Here is a 27,925-nt window from a genome sequence, read left to right as displayed (position 1 = left end):
TTGAATTAAAGGAAAGTATTGGCGTGTTGTTTTGGAGAATTTACATCCTGCACAATGCTGTAAAAGCTCTGTCTGTTGGACAGTTAATAGACAGTTAATAGACAGTTAACAGACAGTAAACCTATAGACAGCAATATGTCATATTAATGCATCTTTTAACTTCCTGAGGTGTTATATAATCCTGACATGCATTTCAACACAAAATGGATGCATTGCATTTGAAAGTGTTGCTGTAATGTGTGTATTGATCTAAAGGAAATTATTTGTGTGTTATTTTACAGAATTTACATCCTGCACATAGCTGTAAAAGTACTGTTCAGTCTATATAACAATGGACAGTTAATAGACAAGTACAGACAGGAATATGTCATATTTGTGTATATTGTAATTTCCTGAGGTGTTATATAATAAACTGTGATGCATTTGAACTCTTAATGGTTAACATTTGAATATCCTGCTGTAACATGTGTATAGATCTATATTATAGGAGTGTTATTGGAGGATTTACATCCTGCACGAAACTGTAAAAGTGCTGTTCAGTCTGTAGACAGCTAATAGACAATAAACCTATAGACAGGAATATGTCATATTAATTGATCTTTCAATTTCCTGAGGTGTTATATAATTCCCCTTCATAATGGAAGCATTGCATTTGAATCTCCTGCTGTAACATGTGTATTGATCCATATTATTGGTTTGTAATTGGAGGATTCACATCCTGCACGAAGCTGGGGTCTTGTCAAAATAAGAGGGGAGTCCCTCTGCTCTGGTGCGCGTCCCCGTGAGCGCTGTGCTGGCGGGCCCCTCCCCTTCCCCGTGCCCGAGGCGCGCGGCCGCCCGGGCCCGGTGTGTCCGCCAGGGGGCAGCTGTGTGTCGGTCTGAGGCTGCGCCGCTCCCGCTGCATCACAGAGACGGAAAAACCACCAGATGGCGGTTTAGGATTGCTGCTCTTCTCCGAAGGCGCGGTTCCGCTCGCTCGGCCAATTTTCAATATTAAAATACGCACGATATTATCACGAAAATCGATTAATCGTTGCGGAAGGCGCTAATCGATTCGGCGATGGTCGCTGAAGGTGAGTGTGTGGGGTTTTTGTCGTGTTTTGTGCGGCGGGCAGGGAGACGGGGCGCAGATTAAAGATGGTGGACGCAGACAGGGGAGGCTGGCTGGATGGGGGATGGGCGCTAGCGGCTAACGGGGGTGAATGTGCTTTCTCTCCCTTCGCTCAGTTACATTATAGCCTAGCCGGAGCCGTTAGCATGTAGCTAGCCCTCCTGGAAACAATCCGTGCGGGGCGACGCGCCGGAGGGGCGAGCGGCTGCCGCAGCGCCGGCCCCCGCGTTGCCCCGCACGTCCCCGCCCGGCGCCGGGAGTTGGGCTTGTCAACAAATAAAGAGCCATGCGGTGTGACGTGTTTTCTCGCTCTTTGCAGCCGAGGCATCCACAGCATCACCTTCCCTCTGCCCTGTTGTGATCAGCCCCGCTGATGGAGCTCTGTCACCTGCTCACACGATTATTTATTTTTTTGCCACGTTGCTGTTCCGACTTTTGTTGTTTTCTTCCAGCCTCTGGCACTTTCTCCTCTCCGAACATTGTTTGCTGCGATCGTGCCACTCTCTTCTTTTCTTTTTTTTTTTCTTTCTTTTTTTACTCCTCCCCCCCAATCATCCCATCTTCCCCTTCAAGTTTTTTGAACAGTGGTGGCGACTTTGCACGCGGCCAATGAGCCTGTTTGTGTAATGAACGACAGCACGTGGATGCATTTGTGAACGTGTTTGCAGGACGGACACCGTGCATGTTTTTCATAACATCATTATGGCGCTTCTCTCTCTCTCTATCCCCCCCCCCCTCTTTCCCGCCCCCTTCTGTGCGGGAAGCAGGCAACACTGAGCGGGGGAAACATGAGTCACATCGGTGGGTGGGGTGTGTGTGTGTGTGGGGGGGGATGGGCTCCACCAGCCAGCCAGCCAGCCCCACAGGTCCTGGCTCCCCTCCCGCCCTGACCTGTGTGTAGCTTGGGGGGGGGCAGCTGATTGTGGGTCAGTGCCTCCTGTCAGTGTGCAAATTGTTGCATAACTGCTTTGTTTACAGTCAGCCATGTGATTTCTCACCCGGGCTGTCTCTGGCGTGCTATCTGCAGCTCGCCTGCCTCCCATTACCATCCATCCTGCAGAACAAGTTGAGCAAGGCATGTTTAACATTGGGAGGATGAAGGAAAGCCCTGGTTCGGAGCTTCACACTGTGGAGGCTGTTCCTGCTCCTGTTGACATATATGGCTGCTGTAAATATAGTATGAACACATTTTATCTGCAAGTTCAAATCTTCGAGTAAAACGAACATCTCCACGAGCACGTGTGAAGTGTAGGTTGCATTGACGAGCTGCAGGTTTTTTTAAGGTGTCGATTTCTTGCAGCTGGATCTAACAGTCTCCTTCACATGTTCAAACCCAATCCTTAATCATTACGTCTTAACACGGTGCTGCTTTCTGTTTTTCTGTTGCTCCACACAAAGTGGCCTTGTGGGAACTCTTCATCTGCTCGAGTTTATTCGATCGCACCAATTAATCACGATTGTCTGTCTCTCTTGGTGAATCCAATAATTCAAAATCATTGATGGTTTGCACATTTACATTTTCTTGCACAATAAATCATCAAATTTACTCCCCTCCCCCCATTGCAACATATATTGAGTTTAAATTTCATGAAATGCCCGTCTGTCTTTATATTCTTATTCTACATGAAACATTTATATGGGAACAATCTCAAAAATGCTATCAATAATTACAGTTCTGCTACAGTCAGTCAAGTGCAGTGTGTCATCTACTATTGCATATGATGATGAACCAGTTGTCTTCATACCTAGAATCTTATTAAGGTACTTGAAACACAACCGGATGTGTGGTTTTATTGGGAAAAAATACCGGGATGGTGTAATCATGTATGTCTGTATAATCTCAAAAACTGTCATTGCCGATCAGATGTTAGATTTCAGTACATCTCCAAGAAATAAATTGCTAAAATGGAAAACAGATGAACAGAAAATATCTTCTCTTTTCTTTGCGTCATCGGGATCCTTTGGTTTGTAGTGTAGTGTAATTTGAGCTCCTCAGCCACTGCATGCAAAACACACACACACACACACACTATGACCTTTTGGCCCTCGTCCATGTGAAAAGTCACCACAGGCCTAATGTATTGATGCCAGGCTGCATAGTGGCCAGGTTGTACTGTAGAGGTTGGTCCAGTGAATAACCATATCCATTGCTATGGTGTTTTTAAAGTCACTAAAAACACATAATAACATTTCTAATCGGGGTTTCCACAGAGAAGTGTGCAGAGTTTTTACTTAAGCTTGTGGATGTTTCTGTAAACTGATGAATATTCATTCACACACCAGTCTGTCTTTGGTGTTTGAATCACACTCTTTAAAGCTGGTGACATTTCTTGCATAGCTTCTGTGTGGCTGGTGTGGAGAACATGTCACATTTCAAACCTTTAGTTGCCTGCTCCCTCCTCCTTCCTGCATCGTTACGATTGCTTGGCTCTCTGACCTTTCTCTCCCATATCAGCCTAGAGATCCACATAATGTTTCTCATTAGTGGTTTATACACGTAACATAGACTGCTGTCATTTTAAAGGTGTTCATTTGAAGCAATGAATATGTAATTATTTGTTTTGAGCTGAATTGGTTCAGTTAAGAAAAGCAAATGGCTTGTCAACATTTACTTCATAAATGCATCCTAATGATGCCGAGATGTTTGAATTATTCTAAAGTTCAAGGTTTAACTTGTAAAAGGCCGAGCAGACCTGCTTTCTGGATTATTAATTGTGCCATTTAATGGTTTCTAAGCCAGAGGCTCTAACCGCTCAATTGCTGTGTGCTTTGCCTTAGAGCCATATGCTTATAATGACACAGCTCAGGAGATTATGTAATGGCTTTGACATTTGTCATAGCCTATTACACGGTGACCTTGATTCAAGATGTGGGCTGTGGAGGGACCGTTTCCCGTGCATATTGTTGTCCAGCCTTTTCCGAGGGTTCAGCACAGCCGAAGGGAAGCCCAGAGAAAAAAAATATTACTGCAATCTGCCCTTATTAGTCTGTTTTGAATGTGAGAAAATAGAACGTCTTTAAGCATTAAAATACTCAGTATAAGATGAATCCACATGACAGTTTTCTCCATTATTGTGTCTATAAAAATGATAAAATCAGACAGAGGTGCATTTGCTCCAATGTGCTGAATGCATTTATCATACCAGAAATCCCAGGGGTATCCCATAATACATTATTAGTCCATATCCACGCATATAATTCATGTATGCTTAAATATGTTGTATTTCACACCTTGTTTTTCAAAGGAAATGATGGTGCTACTGTAGTGTTTAGTGTGTGTTTTTGTTTTGTTTTTTTTATAAGGAAAGCCCTCCAGTCTGTTCGTGTCTCTATGCAAACAAGACTGCATAACACTTTCTAGAAGAGTTTTGTCACCCCTGGCTGGTTTAAGGCTTTCATTGTAATGTGGTTTCCTGTTGTGTGAATCTGTTTACTCAACTGTAGACTCATGCCGGAGTAGATCTGAATGTTTCTGTGATGTACACTCACTGTGATTCTTCTAGAGAAGCAACCAGGGAAGGAAAATAATGAGGATAAAAGTGACATTAGAAGCATGATAAGCACATTAATAACTTAGAACGCCAACTTGACCTAAATAATCCTGTTACCCTGTTCTTTTTTTGGACTGGTTTGCTCTGACTTGTAGAAGCAAGTCAGTTCTTGCCATTTAAGGGATATCATGAAATGACAGGACTGTGGAGTCTCTGGTTGCTGTGGTTGGACCAGAGTTATTCGAGACAGTTTCGAAGCGTAGTGTTACCGCTCCGGGATGATATGTAGATTCACTGGTCATAAACTCACAACAGAAAATGAAAGTGCAGCCTTATTACAGACATTAAAGCTCTGTCAACTACCGGAATCAGGAACAACAGGAAACTTAAATGTTGGTTGTTTGGAAATGTCATGCAATAGGTAATGTTTAAGGAAGAGAAGCTGCTGGCCATATAGCAGTATCTGAAAATAATCATATGCAGTGCCAATAATGGTTCCACTGTAATTTCAGCAGCCAAACAGCTGTAAAGACAAAAGGCCCCATTCAGAATGAGTTGATATATGATGCAACATGCATGAGTTATTGTCACTCAGTTATCAGTGCTCAGCTCAGGAAGACAAGGTTACATATAACTGGCAAGTTTCCCCTTGTAGACCTTTACGCTCCTTTCAGACATACTTTATTACATTATCCAGCAGAGTTGTATGTGAGAAAGAAAATGTCCAAGTCAGAGGCTCTGGATAATCTCCCAAGTTTTTCCTGCCACCCCCCGAGTAAAAAACGTACATAATGTCCAAATGAGCCCATGTGGAAATACAGCATTAGATTATCTGGGGGATTCACTGCAAGTGGACGTGTTGATGATGTTTCATCATGCTATGGACACAAAATTGAAAAAACAAGCAATCTCAGGATGATAAAGAGATGCCCTACACACCAATGAAGATGTCAACTTGGAAAGAAGATGAGATTCGAGAGCTTTTGGATATTAATGGGCCAACGCTGGTGTCCATATGCTGTGAACAAAAACGTGATTTCTGCAGCGGAGTTTATACGTCACGTCCCGCCTCCTACATGCTCTACCTAGGTGCCACCCCCACCTGAACGCTATGGAGATTATCCTGTTGGTGTAAAGTGACTCTGACAATGTCCTGCTGTGTTCCTCATATGTGAAAGGCAAATTCCAGAAAATGTCAGGACCCAATTGTGCGGACGGACATTCATGACTGAAATTGAGTGAGCAAAATTGGATGTAATTATGCATGAGTTATCGTTAATCATGCACCAGTAAATATAAATTATCAAACTTTAGAATATTTGATCATTTATATTTACTTGAACTAAAATCCCAAAGCTCTATTTTCGCCTGGGAGAAGAGGTTATGTTGCACTGGAAAGTTTTCCCTTGTAGATATTTCTACACATTTGATTAATGAAACCGGATAAACCACATAGAGCCGGATGTTTTGTGTTTAAAACCACAATGCTAGCTTTGCTTTACAGTGATCATTAGCATGGCCTGTTTCATGTTTTACTTCATTTTGGAAAATCTCCAGACTAGTTGTAAAGGACAGTCTTGATTATCAAATAATGTGATGCCAACCAGTTCTAGTTGCAGCACCATGAGGGAGGTTTAATCTGCATTCAGAGGGTATTCGATAACGTGATGCTATTCAGCTGTCAGAGTGAGCGGTAATGAGACTAGGTGCGTCATGTCGTGCGTAGTGTGTGTTTTGGAGATGTGATTTCTCTCTGGTATTCCTACACGGCTCAGTGGTTGCTACGCTGAACAAGCAGCTTCTACCTGCAGCTGACGCACAAGTGTGTTTGCTGATGCAGGTTATTGACTGGCCGTGGCTATTACTAGTTCATTAGAGAGTCAAGAGTGTGAAGACGACACCAAGACTTTACTTTTCAAGACGCTTCTTTCTCATTGTCAGCCCTCTGCTGTAATGAAGAGTATCTTGGTCTCATCTTGGATCTGACAGGAACATACTTGAATTTTTATTACAAAAACAATTGATAATTTCTGTATCAAGAGCAGATCCTTTGTTTTCTTCCCTCCAGCATACAGTCATTGCTTTTTCATTAAATGGTGTTGTGAAAGACGGATTACTTGGCTTTATAGTGATCTCGCTGAAGAGGCTCTGTACTCAAGTAATTGTGTAAAATCAGAGATTTATTTCAGTGCATGTCAAGGGGAAATACTGTAGCTTTGACGTGACAGGATTTATTTGACAGCTGTAATAACTACTCCCATTGTACATGAAGGTTTTAGATTTGAAGCATGAGCTCATAAAATACGATGGAGTTTAAAGTAGCAGCAGTTTGTGGAACATGTAGATCTGCTACACCATAAACTTAACTGCCGACATCTTAAAACAAGTTAGAACTCTCCAAGGAACATTTTGTTACGTTATACCTAATACGCATTTTGCACACAAAGGGTTTCATCTGTTCCGACCTCTCATCCACACAAACGCCTTCCAAAGGGCAGATTTCCAAAAACTCTGGTTTCTGTGAATGCTTGTGTACACGTAAAAAGTGAGGATTTGGGAAACGATGTCACAGCTTACTTCGCACAATCTCACTGTTGTTCTTGGCATACGCTAGAAACGACAACAACAATGGCGGCTACATATTGGTTTCTCTACGTTTAGCACTGCTAGGTCTAACTACAGGTTTGCTGCTTAATCTTCTCTGATATTTGACAAATCGTTGATTTCGACTATCGCCACCTACTGGCCCGGATTGCTTGTTTGTGCTTTTTGTTGTTTTTTTGTTGTCGTCTTGAGATATTTTCTAAAGTAAATGTCATGTGGACAGGGTTTTTAAAAAAAAATTTAAATGGAGGGGAAAATATAGTGTAGATAAGGCCTTTTATGTTCAACCTTTGCTACTTCTTTCTCAGTAAATTACGTGAATACCTTGGCTACCATCGGCTGGATACATTTAGAACCCCATAATACATTATAAAATAATGTCTAACTCCAACTGTGGCATGTAAATCTAGGGAAACGCAACACACACAAAAGGAGTTGCCTTCATACTTGATGTTAACATAAGCTGTGATAATGAGTTAATTTGGTGTCTCTTCTCTTTGATCAGTCCAATTAAAATGCCAAACCTACAGTTTTGTTTGTATGGGCAAATGAGATCACTGCTACTACTGGCCCAGTTTATTATAGGATGTTTGGATGGATGTATTGGAGTGTGTCGTCTGCTTTCTACTGTGTGGACAGTGAGGAACTGCTGCTACCACCTGCTTTGGAATTGCCTGCTCTGTTGATACTGACAGCGGTTCATCTTTACACCCTTGCTGCAAAGCAGAGCGTTGTAGGCAGGAACACCTTATTAAAGACTGAGCCTCAGACAGACGGCTCAAAGAAAAGATCGCCACCAGCGCTTCACTCACGCTGAATCTAGGGCCAGAGTTTATGGTGGTATGAAGTAGCAGATGCATTAGGTCCCTGTGCATTCACATTTTTTTCAAGGATATTAAGCGGACATCAGAAAAACAGTTTTCAACCTCTCTTGTTTAGCACATATAAGATGATGGTTTTTACCACTGTACTGTAATGATAAACATACGTGTAACTCGTCCTGTGAGTAACCCTTAAGTGGATGCTGTTGTGAAAATAAATGCTGGATCGCAACATTAAAAAAATGGTGACAATATATAAAATATATCTCCCTATTACATTTTATAATTACAGAATATTAGTGTGCATTAGCAAATTATTAAACCTATATATGCTTACATCCAGATTATAGTGTGTTAAACCCATTACGTCAAATTTTGCATAGTGTTTGCATATTCTAAATGTTCGTTACCAAATTTAGATAAATACTTCACTTTTAAAACTGCATATTCAAACGATTAAACTTTTTTTCCACAGCACCTTACATAGATGTTAGTGTCTTTGCGCTGCTTTCAGAGTCCTGGGCAGCAATGACCTGGAGTAAGAAAACTAAAAGTTGTCTCACCAGATAGTGTACTTCTGTCGGTTTCTTGATTCTTAGGCGCAACGAATTTCTTTTGGGGGCATTGGCCAAGTTTATGGTAGTAAAGTAAAAGTCCTAGATTTGCATTCGCATTGATTGAGAGATTAATTTATATCCGTGTCCTGCAGGAGTGAAGACCGTCGTTTAGACAGGATATGATACATTATTGATCTCTTGGTGAGTTGCAAAGGCAGAGATGGATATCCTGCTCATAGAGGCTCCAAGGGTGGATGTTGGAGGGATAAGTTCAATTCCCGCCTTAGCTTGGGTGGGATTTGAGTGGTAATTTGGATTTTATGTATGTTCAGGGCTGCCAGATCTAAATTTGGCACGAGACCAGAACCGCAAATCCTTTAGGTGTCATTTATACAGGCGAGGTTAACAGCCTGCGCCGAGCAGCAGCAAGTAGCATCAGCTGTGGCAGCGGGTGTCTCAGCGGTCAGTGCTATTTGTACACACTCTTACTTAATATTGATTCGCTGCCCCGTGCCAAGTCAATTCTGTGGCTGCACAGAGCGGGAATGAAGTAGTATTAACTGGGTGGAAAGTTTGGCAAATGGGAGCTCACACACTTTGCCAAATCTTTATTAGCATTGGCAACAAATACCATGGAAATGTTTTTGCCATGAAATAAATTGATAGTCTCTCTGAACAGTCTCTAAAAGACGAGGTCTGGAAAAAATATTTTGTAGATCGTAAAAAAGTATTGGATTCGTGGTTAGATAGTTTAATGCTGGATATGGATACTTTCCATTTACATTTCCAGTTTGCATTGATCTCCTGGTGCGACAGGCGGGATTTACTGACGTTACATATGTTTAGGTCTTGTTCACTTCCCTGCATCGAGACATCAGTCGTTAATCCCATCTGCTCTCTTGGCCTGTGCACAGGGGATTAAAGGGTTTCCCTGCCCGCACCGCTTTACTGCGACAGATTATTTACCCATAATCCTCCCTCCTTATCTCCTACTGTCTGCACATTATCTTATCAGCATTATCCACAAAACCAAACAGCTCAACACAGTATCAGACAAACCCACTGCAATCTGCTTCCTTGAACTGTTCATTGTTGCAGTCGGTGTAAGAGGACAAAAGCCCTGTTTGAAATTTATAATTGGCTTGTTTACTACATTATCGTGAATTTATTTAAGTAGAGAAGACATGACCTCAATGTACCACAACCAATTTACCTGTTGAATGGAAGCTTCTATGGCCCTTTACATTTGAATGGTGGTACTTGTTGCCATTGTGTAGTTGTATTTAGTTTTAAATACAGTAGTTCAATATGACAATGTCCTGATTCTTAAGGAATTTATTTTGTAGTTTCTTAAATTTCATACAATATAATGCAAAGTTTAGTCATTATCATGGCACCAGGGGAAAAAAAGACAAATTCTGACAACACAAGGTGACATCGTGGAATGAGCAAAAGTCTGAAATTCAAAGTTATTTAATTTAAAACAAGAGAACAAACAAGAAATCATCACACCACAAAGATTTGGCACTTTTGCTTGATTAAACTGTCCATCTGTTAAGGGACTAATTGTTGATGGTAGCATTCGCATCTTTTGTCATTTATTTCCACGTGCCTTGCAGTAAATGTAAATTCCCCACTTTGGCTTTTTTGAATTACAATTACTGAGCGGTCATTCTCACAAACTGCCAAGAAGTTGTTTTCACAATGTAAATACCCCTAACTCTAGAGTGGGTCTTCAAATACTTACTTTCATTATCAATTAATCTGCTGATTATTTCTCAATTAATTGATTGAAGACTCTTCAAAAGTCTTTTTTCCATTCAACAGTCAACATAAATTCTTATTTTTTTTATTAATAACATAAATTACAAAGCTATTATCAAGTTGTAATCAATCACATGTTTCTGTAATTTGACTAATTGCTAAATGGAAATCGCCGCGTCACACTCAGAAGAAAGGCTCTGTTGTTGTGTCGTCTAAAGAACCGTAACCAGTCCCCAGTAGACAAAGCCATTGTGCATCCCTCAGCAGGATTGGTTCCTCTTGTGTAAACAGCTTTGAATGCCCCTCTCACTTTTTTTCTTTCTGATTCTTTGTCTTCTCTTTGTGGCGGACACCTTGCTGGGATCTGCATACAGCAGCTCTGTTTTAAATTAGCCATCTGCCTCAGTCAAAGCTCAACAGCCTCTTCTTCTGACTCCCTCAGCCTCAGTCTTTATCTGAGCAGTCGTTATTCCCCTCGGCGGCCTGTACTTTATGACTATAACGGCAGGCGCTTTTTTTTTTGCTTTGACATCTGCCTTCTCAGATTAGCAGGCCTCTCCCGCTCCACTAAAAATCTTCCACGTGCCACAAGATCATTAGGAAGTAATAATGGGTGTGAGGACTAATGGCCTCCGCGAGGGGTGTGTGTGTGTGTGTGTGTGTTTCTATGAGTGTGTGTGTGTGTGTGTGTGTGTGTGTGTGTGTGTGTGTGTCCTGCCCCGTCCTTCACCGTCCTCCCTCCCTCTGCTCCTCTATTAGAAGTGAATATGTGGCAGACTCAAGAATCTGGGCCAAGGTGAGAGAAGGAACACAGACAGATGAGAGAAGAACAAATGAGTCTTTTTCTCCTCCGCTCCCTCCCTCCCTCCCTCCCTCCCGCTCGCTCTCCTGCTGCCCTTTCCCCCCCACTCTGCTGCTGTCACACTTTCTCCCTCTCTCCCCCCTCCTCCTCCCATTTGCCCCTTGTTCCCACCTAAACACCCCCACCACCCCTCTCTTCTCCCCTCACTCTCGTCTCCATTTTGCGTCAGCTGCAGCCAAGCAGGCAGCCATTGCACAGAGAGGGGGGACATTGCCTACTCTCTGCTTTATCCTTTCCATAGCCTTGCCCTTTTCTTTTCTTATAATGTATTTATCCTGTATTCACAGAGGTAGTTCTCAGGAGATAGTGTAGAAAGAAATATATTTTTCAGCCGAGGTCTTATCAGATTGTGCAGTTCACACATCATCCTTCCCCGGTTCTCCTCTTTGCTGGGATCAGGCTTTGTGTGCTGACGAGAAGAAGTGTACAGTGGCAATAACAGATGGCTGTGCGTGTGTGTGTGTGTGTGTGTGTGTGTGTGTGTGTGCACAGGATACATGGCCGTGTCTGACTCCGACTTTTTTGTGTCGGATGGGTAATATCCCATGTGACATAATCATAATCTGTTTAAACCAGGCGGCCACAGTTGGCCTCAAGGCTGTTCCACATTACAAGGCTCTTTGGTCTCAGTATGTATGGAAGTTGGCAGCATGATAAAGTGCAATTATTGTAGTGGAGGCTCAGTTCGTTGCGGTGGCCCAGAGGAAGGGTTTGTGGTTCAAGTTCACAAGTCCTGCTCTGGTTGGTCTTCGACGTGGAGTCATTTTTAAAGGCCTCTTTTTGTTCTTTCTTTGTTGTCATTTCATTAAAGAAACAGTTTCATGAGATTCTTGCTGTTTTTTGACTGTGAGTTTAAGCCCCTCCCAGCTTTGCAGAGGTTTTTTTGCATCTTTCATCTGATTGTTTCAGTTTCACTGCTTCAAATTGAACTGTGCCAATAGGTTATTGACATTGATCAGAGCACTCGCCAAAAGCCCAGTAACAATAAGATATTTGCCTTGTTTTCTCATGAATGTTTTCAATAATTATTCATAGTTGTAGTATAAAATTATTATTATTAAACATTAAATCTGTATTCGAAACAACATGCCATACTGACACCTGCAAATGCATATGACATGACGCCACATACACAGGATATGACGTAGCTTTATAATATGCAGAATTTAAATGCAACTGTTGCAAAAACTACGAGGTCAGCAACTCTTGTATTTTGTTATATTTTGGTCTCACCAGTGATAGTCGAGGTTAATGCCGTTTGTTTCGCTTTTTTTATTATGGTCACAATACATTGTGATTTATAAAACCCAATCAAAAGCAAACGTAGACACCAGTGGCATTTTTTCCAAAAGTCTCAGTAGTGGCAAAAGTTAAAGATAGAGTTTTAAAACTAAACAGCAGACTGACACAGTTTAGTAGCTGAGGAGTTGGTGGAGGCCAAAACAGAGTTAAAATAACAGTATGTATATTCCTAATATAGTGATTCGGTGATAGTAAATCAATTTTTTCACTAGGTGTAGTTTCTCCAGACCTAAAAAATCTAACAAAACTAAAATATTGTTGCTAAAAATTTGACTTAGATGAATCGGGTACAATCCCTGCCAATGAATTTACTATTGATAAAACTGTCTAGTAGCAAACAGGTAAGGGCTAAAAATGCTTCTTTTACAGGAGGGTTCTTTTTCGCACCTTTTGTCAAGGGAGGAAAAACATGTGGAACTAATGACATTAACACGACAGCACTGTTGTCCCAGTGAGTCATGCATGTGAAGGTGAGCTCTAATGCACGACACCAGGAATCCAGGATATTATTTACAAACGTTATTTTTCCACTGGGGCATGTTGAAATCACTCTTCAGTCGGAATTCAGTGGTATCATGAGATCAGATCCAAAGGGTTTCAGAGAAATGCAGCTCTGCACATGTTTGTGGGGCTTTTAAGTGGTCACACATCTCTCATGAGAGCTCAGACACTTGAAGATAATGTAAGTAATGACACAGTTCCCACTTCAGGCTTCCAGCATCTGCTCATAAACAGATTCAGTGTTTCATTTTTGCTTGCGTTAAGAAGAGGAAGCAGTCGAGGCCACAGGATCATTGCAGGAGCAGAAAATACTGTTTTTATGTGTTAACTCTCTTGTCAACTGAGCTTAACATCTTTTAGTAATGTGGCTGAGGTCGGGATTGTGGTGATTAATGAAGTGTGCATAATAGAATGTAAAGGAATATAGACGATTAACCCATGGCTGACATAACACTACACCCCTGAACTTGCTTTGAGTCAGTTTGAACTATTCCTTTTTGAATTGTGCAGAACTGCAGGACATGCATTTCAATTATTTTTTGTCTCGGGTTGCAAAGGCATTGATGTCACTTTATTGCCATTTTCATTGGAGCTGGCAGGTGCAAGATTGAATACATTATCAGACCAAGTTGGAGCTGTACCTCCTCGGCCTTTCTGCACTTGCCAAGAGAGAGTGTCACGTATAACCCTATTTATAACCCCTAAATCACATCATGCACTTTGCGGTAAACCGCCAAACTGCAGTAGTATGTTGCTTAATTACTGCCTGAGGAAAGATACATATACAGCCCTAGCATACAGTATGCTTGACTTTCTTACCCCTCACAAAACAAAGATATATGGTTGGTGTTACCGGTGTTACATGGTGTTCAGGTACATCGCGATTACACAACTTGTTAACTGGCTCCATCCGCTGTTTAATTGTTTTATAGACATAAAGCTTGTGTATTTATGGTAGTACCCACGTTCATCAATTGAAAAACTCTTGTCCGATGCTGCAAAGTGAAAGTATCTGCACCATACAGCAGCAGAGTGACATCACAGTAGCAGGTTTTTATCACATGACAAGACGAGAGTTGATTGACAAGGAGAGGGTATTGGTGTCAAAGGACAGTAAAAACCCTGTTCACCGACTGACCAACAGAAGGGTCAATGGTTTTATGCACAGACATCTTTTATGTTATTATGAGAAAAAGCTTTAAGATCATTATGACACTGTGTCGGGACAAATTAGGCTCTTGCAGACCCCCTCAGTCTAATTGGGCTAATTATTGAGAAACTCTGCACACACCTTCAAGTAATCTGTTGCAGACCAAAGTAAGATACTGAGCAAACACACGTCTTGTCAAATATCTGGCGTCACAAGTTAACTACCCGATGGAAGCATTTCCGCACCATGGCATCCATACTCAAAGGTGAACACTTACCTTTCATTCAAAGGAAATGAGCTGCATTTTTCTACCTAACTTTAACACCCTGTGTGTTTCTCTGGTTTTCCTCCGAGTGTCAAAGCCTCTAAAACCACATCTGAAAGATACTCTTACTTTCCCCCTCTGCATTTGTCCCGCTTTATGATTTTTTTCCCCCCGCTTCATTTCTGATGTATTTTGCAGATCTGAACTGTGTCTGTTTCAATCAGATACCAGCGTGTAGCGTGAGCGCTGTTCTATCTGATGCAGCAGGACTCCTGGCTGAAGTGTTTTCAGCACAGATGTTGCAAGTGCTCAGTGTAACAAGGCAGAAAAGGTCCGAGATGACTGAAATATTTAAAGTTGACATGTTTTACTAATCATAGGATTGGCTGGACCTCACTGCCACTGCAGCTCAAGAATGTTAAAACCGAGCAGCTTGTTCAGAGTTGAGCTGTTGACTGGATGTTGGCCCCTCGCCAGAGAGTTTGAGAGAACAGCAACATCCTCTGATTTATTTTCTCCAGTGGTTTGTGATCACTGGCAGTGCTACTGTTATATTTGATCGTAGATGTAAATCATATGTAAGTTAGAACCAATCACCACAAGCCCGATCCATTCCTGTGAGTGCTTCTCTCAATTATTTTTGTGTATAATGTACTTACAGCTTCTCACTTAGTCTTACAGTCATAATGGATATGACTTTAATGAAACTCATTATATTTTTGTTCTTGCCGTGTACGGCATACTAAGATGTTAAAGCTTTTATGATGATAATCAAAGATTTTTCTTAGCAGAAAGTTGGTCATTATAATAACAATAAAAGTATAATCATTATTATTGTTGATTAATCTGATCATTATTTTCTCGGCTGGTCTGGTAAACCAAACATATCTAAGGTGACATCTAAAATCCAAAGAGAGGTTTGTTCTGCCTTGATCACAGCCTGTGTGTCTTACTTTCAGCTTCTGTGGTGAACTTTATTACACTTGTACTGTAGATGCCTGCAGCGCTGCATGAAATCTAACCAGGTGTTGCACACAATTACTCATATCCTGTTATATATTGTCAGCTCTCCGTTGTGTCATTTGTAGGAAACGACTAATTCCATTCTGACAGATATCATCAATCTTTTTTTATTTTAAAACACCTTTTTGTGCACATTTTGGTTAAGAATTGTTTTCCCTTAAAACTCAGCAACACTTTAACAATCATTACATATGCATTCCCTCATGGAGGCAAAGCACAGTCTCAGGTATCTGTTGAGTTGAGTCGGTGCATTCAGGATATTCTTGTCAGTTCGACCTGGCGTCTAGAGGATTGACCCCCTCATTTTCCATTCATGGGATGATCCCTCAAGTCAGCAGGTCCACCAAATTTTAAGTCTATCTATTTAAATTCATCTTGCTGAACCGGTCCACTGCCTTCGGGCGCCCTGTGTTCACCTCTGACATCTGAGCAGTACGATTCAGGAACAAACCACAGATTAGTGCAGAGAAGAGACACCTTTCTCTGCCTCTTCCTCCTTTACTTAAACAAGGTGAAGTGGTAAAAGTAAACTGTTGCCGTCAGTTTAGGAACACGCTAAAACTGTTAGAACCAATCCACTCATACTAAAGTTAACTTTTTGTTAAAACTGTGTTTAAAGATGTTCTGATTAAACTTATTGATCACTCAGCTTTATTCTTAGTTAAGCCTGATCCATATTATTACATCTTCATTTTAAAATAGTGTTTCAAAACTAAACCAATCTCTGTCCAAACGAGCGTTTCACTTCTGAATCAGTCATATCAGTAATTCACTGTGAATGTGTGTGTTACTTTGAAAAGAGGAAGTAATAAGTATGAAGAACAAGGAGAGAGTGAAAAAAGGAAGAGCCGAGATTTCTTTTCTTGGAATGATGACATGGTGGAACTGCTACCGACAGTAAGTGTTGACAGCGGTTCACCACTGGTAGTCAAGTCATGACTGATAAGAACCAGTCAGGGAGCCAGTGTGGGTGGCTGCGTCATCGTTACCAGTTTTTGCTTCTGTTCAAACAACAATGCAGCCCCAGAGATTTCTAACTAAAATGAGGCCAGCAGCATTTTCTCAACTTCTCTGTTTTAGGGCGCTCGAAAAAGGCATAAACATAACAGCAGTGATGCATTTTAAAACTAAGGCGTAGTAGTGTGGATGTCTTCTGGGTCTACTTATTAAATTGACAACTGAATGACCACAATCTGTTCGGGGAAGAGAGGAAATAAGCAGCATGGTTTACGCTAACGGATAACGACTGAGGCTGATGGAGTCAGATTCTTTACAAGCTAAAAACCTCATTGTGTATATATATATATATTTTTTTAAATATAATAATAATAGAGGTAAACATCCATTAAGCAGCAAATGGCTTTATTTGACATCTGTATGGGGTATGTTGCTAAGGAAACTAGCCTTGTAAAGACCGGTGTTCTCCAGGAGTTAACATCTGTTTGTGCAGACAGCACCTTTAATCACTTTTTGAATAACTGACCTTCCACTCATTAATATACAGACCAGTTGTGAATGCACAGATCAAGAAAAAAAAAAAAAGGTTGTTAAAAGTTAAGCCACTTCAGCCTGAACTCGATGTAACATCAGCTCAGCAAGTCGGCGGCTGTAGCCTGCAGAAACAAAGTTAAGCAGCTTTAGCTTGAGCCAGTGAGTTCGAGCTCTGCAATGGTTCATTTGCTGAGCCTGTGGCTGTAGTTTAAAGACAGAAGAATACGTCTGCAGTTTGTGCCAGTCGCCTCTACTATGCACTGCCTTATTGCCTTGCTTTAATTATGGACTTGTCAAGAGCTCATTAAGAGAGAGGGTCTTTTTCCCTTGAGTGGCTTTGCCAAACCTTTTATTTACTTCATAGCCAGCAATATAATTTTAATACTGAATATTAGTCTAGAGCTACGTCTAGAGTCTGCCTATGTAACTTATTAATGTCGGAGTGAGTACACCCTCTCATTTTAACAGTTAGGGAGAAATGCTTCTTAGCTGAACAGAAAATGTTTCATACTAAATTAAAAGTTTGCAGCTGGCAATAGTCTGCACTCATTCTCCCAGCCTCCTTCGAAGACTCTTGAAGTTACTTCTGTAGAACTAAATTGTTCTTAAATGGCTCAAGTAGGAATCATCTTCACGTAATTATTAGTTATAATTTTGGCTCTAAAAGCCATTGCGCATATTCCTGGGGGAACATTGGAGAGCACTCGCATCTGACCTCGCTTCCCTCAAGCTTTGGGAAGCTTTAAGATCATTTTTTGGAATTTAATCGAATATTCATGTTGAGCAAGCAGAGATTTAGTGATAACATTTGTCCAAAGAGCGTGAAGCAAGTCAGCTGGACAGAAACAAAACATGGCACTTGAGTCCTCTTGACGTTCCTTGTTGAGTTTGATTCTCTCCCAAGCTTTCGCCTCGGGCTGGGCCAAAAACACTATCAATAATTATCACAATATAATAGTTATGACATAACTGATCAACCTCTGATTTGTAAAATATTTAGCTGTTTATAGAGTTTTTGTGATTTTTCTGCCCATATAGACGAGGTTAAAACCAGAAATTAAACCCACCCAGGAAGAAATAATAATGTGGCATTAATCACATCGATTTTCCATATGAATTTTTTTATCTCAATATATTTTTTGTCCATATCGCCCAGACTTTCTTTCACCAGCAGCTCACTTTGATGCTCAGCTTTGTGCCAGACACCTACCTGCTAACTGGCTCCACAAACACTGGATAAACCGGCTCATTATGTACTGCAGCTCAATTAGCATCACAGTAAAGCTATTGACTTGCAAACAGCCGGTAACCGGTAGACAGAACGAGCCCTAAAACAGCTGTTTTGTTCAACCTCCACACACCAGCACAATCACAATGATTTATATTAATAATGCATAGTGGGCTTTAGAACATTGGGCAGTCGTTCATCTCTATCAGGTCTTAGAGAGCTGTTTGTATTTCGAAGCTTACAGGTAATTTCCATGTAGAAGAGCAATAAATATATGATTTTTTTTTTGTTTAGTTCCCAGATCTCATTCTTTCTGTTTTTCTGTCTTTTTTCTGCTTACTTTTTTCTGTCCCAATACCACTTCTACATTTACATATTCCTCTCATACGTGGCCACAGTGGGACGTGTTAAAACCCAGCGTTACCCACAAGCATCAGACCACCGACTCATATCATATAATATTGACTGCAGACACAAATAGCACGGAGATCTCGTCTGGATTCATTAAATGCAACACATAGGACATGTACAGTTCATGGGTAACCACCCCTTATTATATTCATTGCTTTTTCCCACCTGGTGTTATTAGTTGTGCATCCAGTCTTGTGTTGTTCTGTCTCGGAGGCTGAACAGTTGTAGCCCTCAGCGCTGGAAACGGGGGCCGACTACACTCGAGTCTCTGGAGATTGTGGCCAATTATAGCAGATGCATTACAGGTTACAGTTGTAAGAAGAATCAGAGAATCGGCCAGCAGGGACCGCGACAGCAGGGAAGGTGTGTGTGTGTGTGTGAGGGAGAGAAAGAAAGAAAGAGAGAGAGATTTAATATTTGCAGAGAAAAAGACTGAGCACAATGCAGGTGAAGGCAAATGTCAACTTTTTTTAATCAGCTGTTAAATCCTCTGTTGCTTTAAGCAAGTGAACGGAAAAAGTGTTGAGAACCAAGTGCAACTCTGCATTAGAGAGGTGCTTCAGATGTCGTTTGTTAGTGCTGCAAACCCCCATTTATTTTGTACATTTCACTAATATCTGCCATGTGGAGATGTTTCTCTGCTGAAGAACTGGTGACGCTGAATCATTACCAGCAGCAGGGACACGCTCTCATCTCCCTGAGGAAGAGGAAGAGGAAGAGGAGGGATTTGATGGTCGTAACATGTATGTGAGCATCTTCTATAGAGCGTAACATTGACCGGCCACTTTTAGAGCAGCTCTGGTTCCAGAAGTAAGTTTCCCATTCGTTCTCTCAGTTATTGATGTTCCAGAAAGTCCTTATAAAAACAGTTTTAAGGTTGGAACCAGGCCGACAAGAAGAATCATGACTATAAAACATTTGACTCGGATTTTGCAAACAGAAAATGGCAAAAACAAGACTGTACAGAAATATTTGAAAATTGAAGAAACTGGACATCCCAGAAATCATTGAGAATCATCCCTTTTAACGACTTCTGCCACTTCTGCTGTTAATATAGTGTTTCATTATATTGTAGTTTGGGTCATTTATGTATATATAGTTTCATACAGTGTGTAGTATAGTAACCTGGTGTAACGTTTCTATCACACCTGAGGGTTGTGGGTAGTGTAGTACTTCTTCACCATGCGAATAAAACACTGAGTAAATCAAAAGCAGTGGATATCATACAGACTTGTCTCTTCTACACTTTCACAATCTTGTGGTAACCTTTGGATATATATGTACAATATTGTGGCTGATAATCAGAATCTCTTTTCAGAAAATTAATGGGATTTTTCTCTATGCTGTTGAGCTCTGTTGTTCCCATTGATAGTTTGATGTAATCGTATTCTTTACAAAAGTGTCACTTTCAGAATTGACACATTTTCTAGCGGAAAATTTCTGTTTCTGCCTTGAGACGGGAGGAGTTTTTTTAAATGTCATATCTGTGAGAAATGAGAAAGAAAGAAGCTTAAAAAGATGATGATCTGTTATCTTTAGCCCTGAGATTCTCTCCTATAGTCGTACAGTACGAGGTGATCATGAAAGACATTAGTTTGGGTGAGAGGTGGTGATGGGAACTCGATTTATGATTTTCTATCAAGGTGTTTTGTCTGTGTCGCCACTAAAGCCTCTGGCATTGGAACTGATTTATTACTTTGCACACGATTGCATCCATTAACCGTTGCAGCACCACTGCATCACCTGGATACGTCACATTATCATGTTGTGTATGCATTCATTAATTATTACCAGTTCTGTTTATAGCACCGTGATGTAACCGTGTGATAGAGTTTAGACTTTGGAACTTGTTTCGCTCTCTAGAACACAAGTTATAAATGTGTATAAAAGGAGTCTTTCGTCATGCAGTTACTCTTTACGCCTTGTAATCACATTTCTGTCTGTAATGGTGAAGAGCACGTGCACTGGAAGTGACCATAAAATTGTGTTAATGAAATAAAAATTACTGAGCCTTTTTACTTGCTCCCTGTTTTCTCTATCAGTTACCGTTGCCAGGGCTGCACATTAGAGTAATGGATAATGAGTTTGAATACTTGTCTGATGCCAAAACACTGCACAAAAGGATTTTACAACTCCAGAAGATTTTATGTTTCACCGTTTTTCTGTTAGATATATAGATTGATTTAATTCTAATTAGGAATTTGTAAATGACAAATAAGAGATGTTTTGATATCGACACCAGAATCCATTTCTACCGAAAATGCCTGGTCGGGCATTAGCGAGTACGCAAATCAATGTACCGATTCGATACCGTGCCAAGTATATTAGTTTCACCCAAATAAAACAGCAAATCACTTCTTATTGGTCGCTACATGACGGCAGTTGCGCTTGTGTTGCTGTTTTTACAGCCTTGGAAGCAAAGAAGAGTTTTCCGAAGTGTAACGTTAGCCAGAGCTAGCTGGAATGCCAGCAAATGGTCAATATTTCAGTTTAAAGGGGTTTGTTGCCAGTTACAAAACAAAACATCGCAAAGCATTTGAGAATTCTGTTTATTTGTTTTTAAAAGGTTTAACCTGAGTCAGACCAGACAACAATGATGGCAATCATCACTTATAGGTTACTTTTTTTTTGTTACTGTTTATGAGCATGTTGATCTAAGTAGGCAGCATTGAGGGACTTTATACCTTCATGCTTGAGTGTTTGGCTCTATTGGTGAGGTTACAACATCTTTGTGAGGTCAGGATTTCTTGTAACATTTTTTCATTGCCATGGAAGGAAACCCCACAAAGCTCATCTGATGTACGTCTGTGAGGAGAATCCAGACGGATGGATTAGGGAGGATGATGATGCTGAATCTGAAAACTTTCCCCGGCGTTACAGGGGTCCTGTAAGAGTGTGCAAGTCAGATTTCATGATTAGATCTGTTACTGTCCCCCCCCCACCTCGTAGTCCCTCCTGTCTCCACTCAGCCAATCAAATATGCCGTCACCGCCGGGCTTATGACCCACACCAGTTGCTATAGCAACGTGGGCCTGCCTCCTAGAGAACATGTCATGCATGTTAAGTGGTTTTCAGATGCTCACTCGTTGTCTCTCGTCGTCTTGCGCTCTCTCTTAAGAAGACATACACACACACATACACTTGCACTCACACGCACACTGTGGATGAAGTGACGTGGCAGACCACTGATAGTTAACATGAGGGTTTGTCTCAATGCCTCTGATGCAGCACTCGTAACGACATGGCCTTGACTCTGGAGTGCCTGTCTCTTTAAATAGAGTGGCTACAGTTATATATTGAATGTCTTATCACTAAATACATTTTTTTTTTACCAGCTCGAAAATAAAGTTTTGTGGTTGTACCTTGGATTAAACTTAAACCCAGGCCATGTAACAGCTCAGACAACGATGTGTTGTCCTGTCTTTTAAATCGGTCCTGTTTCTTATTGTCGTACTCAAATATGCGTTTTCCTTCCCTGGTAATTATCTAAGATTGCTCCGCTGTACATGTCCGGCAGCCGTCATGACCTGTGTTTCCACCTTCAACCCCGTCATGCCCTCACTCGGCCTGAAATTTGATCTTGTGTTCAGTTTTTAAACTGTCTGGATGAAGTCACAAAGGTTAACAACCTGCACACAGCATCATGTGCTGCAAACAGAGAAGTTGGTACGTGTTACAACTTATATGCCTACTTATTCATAATGTTCCCCATGAATCAGACCGTTTCAGTTTGACAAGTTAGTCTGCGTAATTGGCCTAATTACATTTTTATTCTAACTAGGCTGTGAGTCAGTTTTATATATTTTTGAATTATTAGATTCGTTGTAAGCCCAGTTGAAGTTTTCAATCATTTGGATTAGAGATCGAGTTCTCCTGATACTGTTTGATGTCTTGTCAGAAGAAATATACACAGGTACAGAGTCTTGCGGCAACTTCTACAATGTCTGGCCCGATGTTTTGAAATGAAGTCGGGCAGCCACCCTCCAAGCAGCCACCAGATGGGGAAACACCAGAATTAAACCCCTCTGTTGACTGAGTTGATATGTGTTTGTAAAGCACACACAGAAGTCAGGACATTTTCCTGAAATTTGGAGGGGCAGGCTTTATGTGAGAAAGCAAAATCACCTGCTTCAGACTTTTCTCTGAATGTTTCCTGCTAGCTCCCAAAGTAAAATATCCAATTGAGCCAACGTGAGATTACAGGGGACGAAAACTAACGGGACGAAAACTAATATATATCTGGATTTAACGCGATTCTCCTCAATCACAATAAACTCAATAAATTTGGGATCTCCACACCACTGTATCAGCTCCTCGCCAGCTGCAGTGGCTGCTTTTCTCCTCTGCAATAATGAAAACTGGTCCACTTGCAAAAATGAAGAGCTGAAAAAGGCACTTACTGTTTGTAGTGGATCAGGAGTGAATCAGAAAACATGCAACTGTCATCTGTGAGATTAGAGTAACATGGTCTCAGCTCAACTTACTGGTTCTGGCATCTCCACTGTGAATCGCGTGCTTCTCTGATAGTAACTGCAATGCCTTTGGGTCTTTGGCAGCTAGGTAAACAAAGCATGATATTTGCATTAGCATTTCCTCTTAAACCTGCATGAGCACACATGCTCAGCGGTTTACAGTGACGACACAGCTCAGCTCTCATGCACAACCGTGCTATCATTGTACTCTGCTGAAATTCAGACGTTCACAGTTCATAAAACCAGTGTATCAAAGTGAGGGCAAACAAGAAAAGACGACATGTATAATTCATTGTTCTGCTGTTATAAAATTGATATTTATTTTATGGGGACAGTTTATTTTCATTCTTGCCGTTAGAGTAAATGGAAGTGGAGTGAGGAAGGGACGAGAGAGGTGCAAAGTAAATGCAGTTGGCAGCTTCTTTCCTCCAAAACTGAGGAAGAGTTCAGGAGAGTCGCTGCAAATTATTCATAGCCTCCTGTTTTGCGTGTGCGTGTGTGTGTGAGAGAGCCAGTGTGTTGAGAAAATGAGGAAAGTCAATGTGTGTTGGGGATAAATTTAGTTGTGGGTCAGTAATAGGTCAGGCAGGCCACACACACACACACCCTTTTCCTGTTCCTCTTCTGCCTAGTTCAAGACTGAGAAAAACATCACAATCTGTCAATGAACGGAACATAGATGCATGTTGGGTCGAAAATAAGTTGAGATATCACAATGTAGAAAGTCCAGAGGGACGATGGTGGTGGAGGTGGTGGACGTTGTGGAGATGGCGTCTCCAGAAGTGGTTGACCATACTTTCAGCGTTCAGTGGCCACTGAGAGTTGCACCAGCATCTTTGATCTTTGTCAACTTTAAACTACATTCACAGTTTTTCACGTCCCAACATCTCGTGTTTTCCTTGTGGTTTGTTTTTGACACTATTTCTGTTCAGACCCTCGGGCATTTCCCACGTGGCCCCGTCTCCACATTGTTTACCTTCACTGTCTTTAATTTTTTATTTTTTTTTGTCTGTTTGTTTATTTGTTCAGAGCACATCCCCGTGTCCCAGTTCAATTCCTCCACTTTTTATAGTACTGTGTCTTTGCCCCTGAGCTCAGTGGATAGGCTCTGTAGTGAGGATATTATTCTCCCTATGTACTTTATGAACTGCGAGAAAAAATAGTACTTCACAAAACCAAAAGTACTTCTTTTGTTTTACATTCTTAAAAAGTTTTTAAAAGTTACGTTACTATTGTCTTCTTTCATTTCAAGTCTTTCAACATCTTAAATCTCATTAAGTGCTGCTTAACAGCCGGCATGGAAGATGTTATTCACACACTCTTTATTTATAGCCTGCATTTGCATGTACTCGAACACATGGTATAATTATATAGCATTAAAATAGTTTACTTTTTCCCATATCCCAGCATCTAAAGTTGTTGTATATTAGATTTTTGACATTAGTTTTTACTCTTGTCTAAAGCGACTTACTAAAGCATCCATTAGGGGGGGTTCAGCATCTTGCCCAAGTATACTTCAGCATGGGCTGGGATTCGAGCCGCCAACCTTCTGGTTGGAGGACAACTGCTCTACCCCCTTAGCCACAGCTGCACAGTTTGTGCTGTTTTACCCAGTTTTTCAGATGACATCCCTGCTCCCATTGTATTTCTGACACCCACCTTATGCATGAAGAAAATCACCTTAAGGTTGAATGAAATTGCTTTGAGACGTAGGTGAAGCAATGGTCCACCTTTTTGCTGTTTTAAGCCTGGTCAGCATTTTATTTCCAAAACCATTCGTACAACATGTGCAGCTACGTCTGCAGAGTCCGGCCTCTCTGTGCTTTTGTAGGTTTTATGTCTGTGCATTGATATCAAGTGTCGATACTGATCAGAGGCTTAGCTGCGTGCAGGCAGGTGAAGTCCCTGCTGTTTACACCTGTTCAGCCCGTTCAGCCCGTTCTGTGGGCTCAGCTTTCTCACTGTGGAGCTTCGGAAAAGGGCAACTTCTGATTTGATCTAATATCACTACAATAACCTAAATATCACACAGGATTACAGACGTTGAAAAGAAACTCTGTGCTTGTAATGACTGAAAAGCCTGAGTTCACTTTTTTCCCCCCCAACAGTCCTTTCATGATTTCAAATGATGGGCTGGCTGTCTGAGAGCAGTGTGTGTATATGTATATGTGTGCGTGTGTGTGTGTGAGAGAGAGCATTGTGTGTGTATGCCCCTGCTACTCCTCAGTACAAACACTGTTGAAGACAGTATTTAAATACACACTCTCTTAGCCTGCCCCCTACTGTTGCCCAGACCTACTTTCAAACACACACGAATACACTCACACACACTCTTGGGAAAATAAAGCCCTGAAACACTCGTGAAGTGAACAGAACTGGACTGGAACTGAGCGGTGACTTTAATGAGTGTTAGTTAGATTTTTCTAATCCCACTCATCCCAGTTAAAACCCAATTAAGCAGTCTGGAGATAGACTTTGGGCAGAGGACTTTGTGGATCATACTGCCTCTTGTGGTCAAGAGCGGCATTGCTCCACCTCTGCTCTGCTCTCATTAGCACATGAGTGGCTCAATAAGTGTTATAATTATCTTTGCTGCCAGTTGTCTGAAAAATTAATTGTCCACATTTTCAGCTCTGGCAACAAGGCATTGTGGGATTTTTTCAAAATGTTTTTTTGCATCATTCCTTGCACCTGGGATTTGTTTCCACTTTGGGTCATATTTTGCCGGGAATCCTGTTTATGTCTATCGTCAAATAAATACTTTTTCTCTTTTTAACCAGTGGGCAATTTGATTAATTCACAGCACGTCTCAAAATTTGTATCTACATGTCTCTACTTTTGCAAAAATTCAAATTGTACAATGGACACTAGAAATAAAAATGTCACAATTTGAAGTTTTGAGTAAAAGTGCATGAACTTGATTTTGCTTACGATACATTTCTAAATTTGAGTGTTTTTGACATAATTTGTCAAACAACTCTCCAGTGAGCCAATCCTCTATATTTTAGCTGTTGTAGTTCTCCAAGCGACCAGTTGGTGTCCTCCTCTCCCCACTTTGACCCCCACAGACTGATCCATCACAGTGAAAGATTGAGCCTCCTCTCTCTGCTTTTTGAGACATTTTACGAATGTGACACTGATTTTAATACAAACTTTAAAGTGTGTATTAATGTGTAAAGCATGCAGAGCAATTATTTGTCTTTTTTAAATTGTGAAATCATCGGTTTTAAATATAATCTTCTTATGCTCTTTTTTTTTTTGTGTGTCTTTCCCTCAGGAGCTGAAGAGAGTTAAGTGCCAGTACGCTAAGTGTCGTCCGTCCTGGAGTCTCTCCTCCCTGCCATTCCAGACCTTCCCCCCCACCCCCCCTCAACTGATCTGCCATCTCGCACGTCCATCTTTGGACTGGAAACGCACTCAGTCCTGAGTACGCACACAACCACAGTAACACACCTCACCACCTCCCCGCCAGGCCAGGATGATCACCTCGGAGCTCCCCGTCCTACAGTGAGTGAAACACATGGTCTCGTACTGGGCAAGTGTCGACTGTAATTTGTCATTTTTCATTGGATAATCCCTGTATCCGTTTCCTGCCTCTGCCCATATGGTACTCATTTGATTAATCATATCATCATATGTTACAAATATATAATAAGTATAAACAGTTATAGGTGATGACTATGAATTAAAGTCCATGAGGTATTAGAAAGGTCTTAAGTTGTAGATTCATGGAGAATAAGTAGGAAAATCGTAACTTCTCTGTGGCCTTTATTGAAGCTTTTATTATAACCAAAACCTTTGCTTTAGCTTTTGAATGATTCTCAGATGTGTCAGTGGTCAAGTCTCAAAACAATATCTTTGGCACAATGTGTGACACATGTGTCTGAAGCTAATCATCGGCCAATTTGGAGCTGATTATCTCATTTGTTCTGTGGATGAATAAAAGCTTTGATCTCACATGAGTCGTTCGTGTTTTGCTCTTCCAGGGACTCGTCCAACGAGTCTGGGGCCACAGACACAGTGGGCTTGAGTATGAGCATGAGCGAGTTGGAGGATCCAGAGGTGAAAGGGAAGAAGAAAAGAGGGAGGCCTGGAAAACAAGCCGCGGTATGAGTCTGTGTCATAGGAGTGTGTGTTCGGAAAAAAGTGTGTGTTGCCATGTGTGTATTGGAAGAAGCAAGGAAACAAGCTCTTACAGCCCTAGTTTTTATGTCTGTATTTGTGTATACTGTTTGTTTTTGTATATTGTAATTTCATTGTGAACACAAGTGTTTTCGTTTTTCATTCCTTAGTGTGTAATTGGCATTTCTCCCCCCCCTAACAGACATCCAATAAGAAGCCTCGAAAGACGCCAGCGGACAAGACAGTTGGACCAGCGCGAGGGCGAGGGAAAGCCAATGGTGTGGCTCAACATAATGGAGACAGCGGAGACCCCATTACTCTGTTTGAAGTGGTCAAACTGGGAAAGAGTGCCATGCAGGTGGGTGAACGTGGTCCTGTTTTTATTTCCAGAAACGTCCAAACGCCAAAAGTTTGTCCTGACAGTGGATGTTTGTGTTCGTACCTGATTGAAGTCAGTTTTCTCTCCAGTGTAGCAGGTTAGAGTTTGTGAAAAAGTTTTCCAGCGGAGAAGGAAACCTTTAAAATTCTCACTGTGTGTGTGTGTGTGCGTGTGCGTGTGTGCAGTCTGTGGTGGACGAGTGGATCGAATCGTACAAACAGGACAGAGACCTCGCGCTGTTAGACCTCATCAATTTCTTCATCCAGTGTTCGGGGTGCAAAGGTACGACGACATCAACTTCTGTAAACTCCGTGTAACTACAACAGTACTTCGCTGTGAGCCATCTCTCTTTGTGCACGAATAACAAATCT

The 27,925-nt window shown here is 41.3% G+C and overlaps 1 protein-coding gene and 1 long non-coding RNA gene across 3 annotated transcripts in view; one reads left to right on the top strand and one right to left on the bottom strand.

Annotated features, from left to right (window-relative positions):
- The first annotated feature begins 775 nt into the window (after positions 1–775).
- stag1a (stromal antigen 1a) overlaps positions 776–27,925 on the top strand; it is a 40,444-nt gene continuing 13,294 nt past the window's right edge. Inside the window, exons 1-5 of the mRNA XM_034575543.1 lie at positions 776–1,073; positions 26,331–26,560; positions 27,040–27,160; positions 27,378–27,533; positions 27,740–27,836. Coding sequence (XP_034431434.1) covers positions 26,532–26,560; positions 27,040–27,160; positions 27,378–27,533; positions 27,740–27,836 — 403 coding nt within the window. The 5' untranslated portion in view covers positions 776–1,073; positions 26,331–26,531. The remainder of the gene's footprint in view (positions 1,074–26,330; positions 26,561–27,039; positions 27,161–27,377; positions 27,534–27,739; positions 27,837–27,925) is intronic.
- On the bottom strand, positions 7,099–23,315 carry LOC117755615. 2 transcript variants are annotated; one of them, XR_004612630.1, is made up of 4 exons: positions 22,982–23,290; positions 21,571–21,693; positions 21,362–21,466; positions 7,099–7,111 (listed from the first exon to the last, which is right to left on the bottom strand). It is a non-coding gene; the product is annotated as an uncharacterized LOC117755615 (long non-coding RNA). The 2 variants fall into 2 exon arrangements; XR_004612629.1 differs by lacking the exon at positions 7,099–7,111 and adding an exon at positions 18,700–18,849 and having other exon boundaries at positions 21,266–21,386; positions 22,982–23,315.

The sequence above is a fragment of the Hippoglossus hippoglossus genome, chromosome 22 (genome assembly GCF_009819705.1).
Source record: "Hippoglossus hippoglossus isolate fHipHip1 chromosome 22, fHipHip1.pri, whole genome shotgun sequence".
NCBI classification, from domain to species: Eukaryota; Metazoa; Chordata; class Actinopteri; order Pleuronectiformes; family Pleuronectidae; genus Hippoglossus; species Hippoglossus hippoglossus.
The sequence above is the reverse complement of the archived record's forward strand: the minus strand, read 5'-3'. Positions and strand labels throughout refer to the sequence as shown.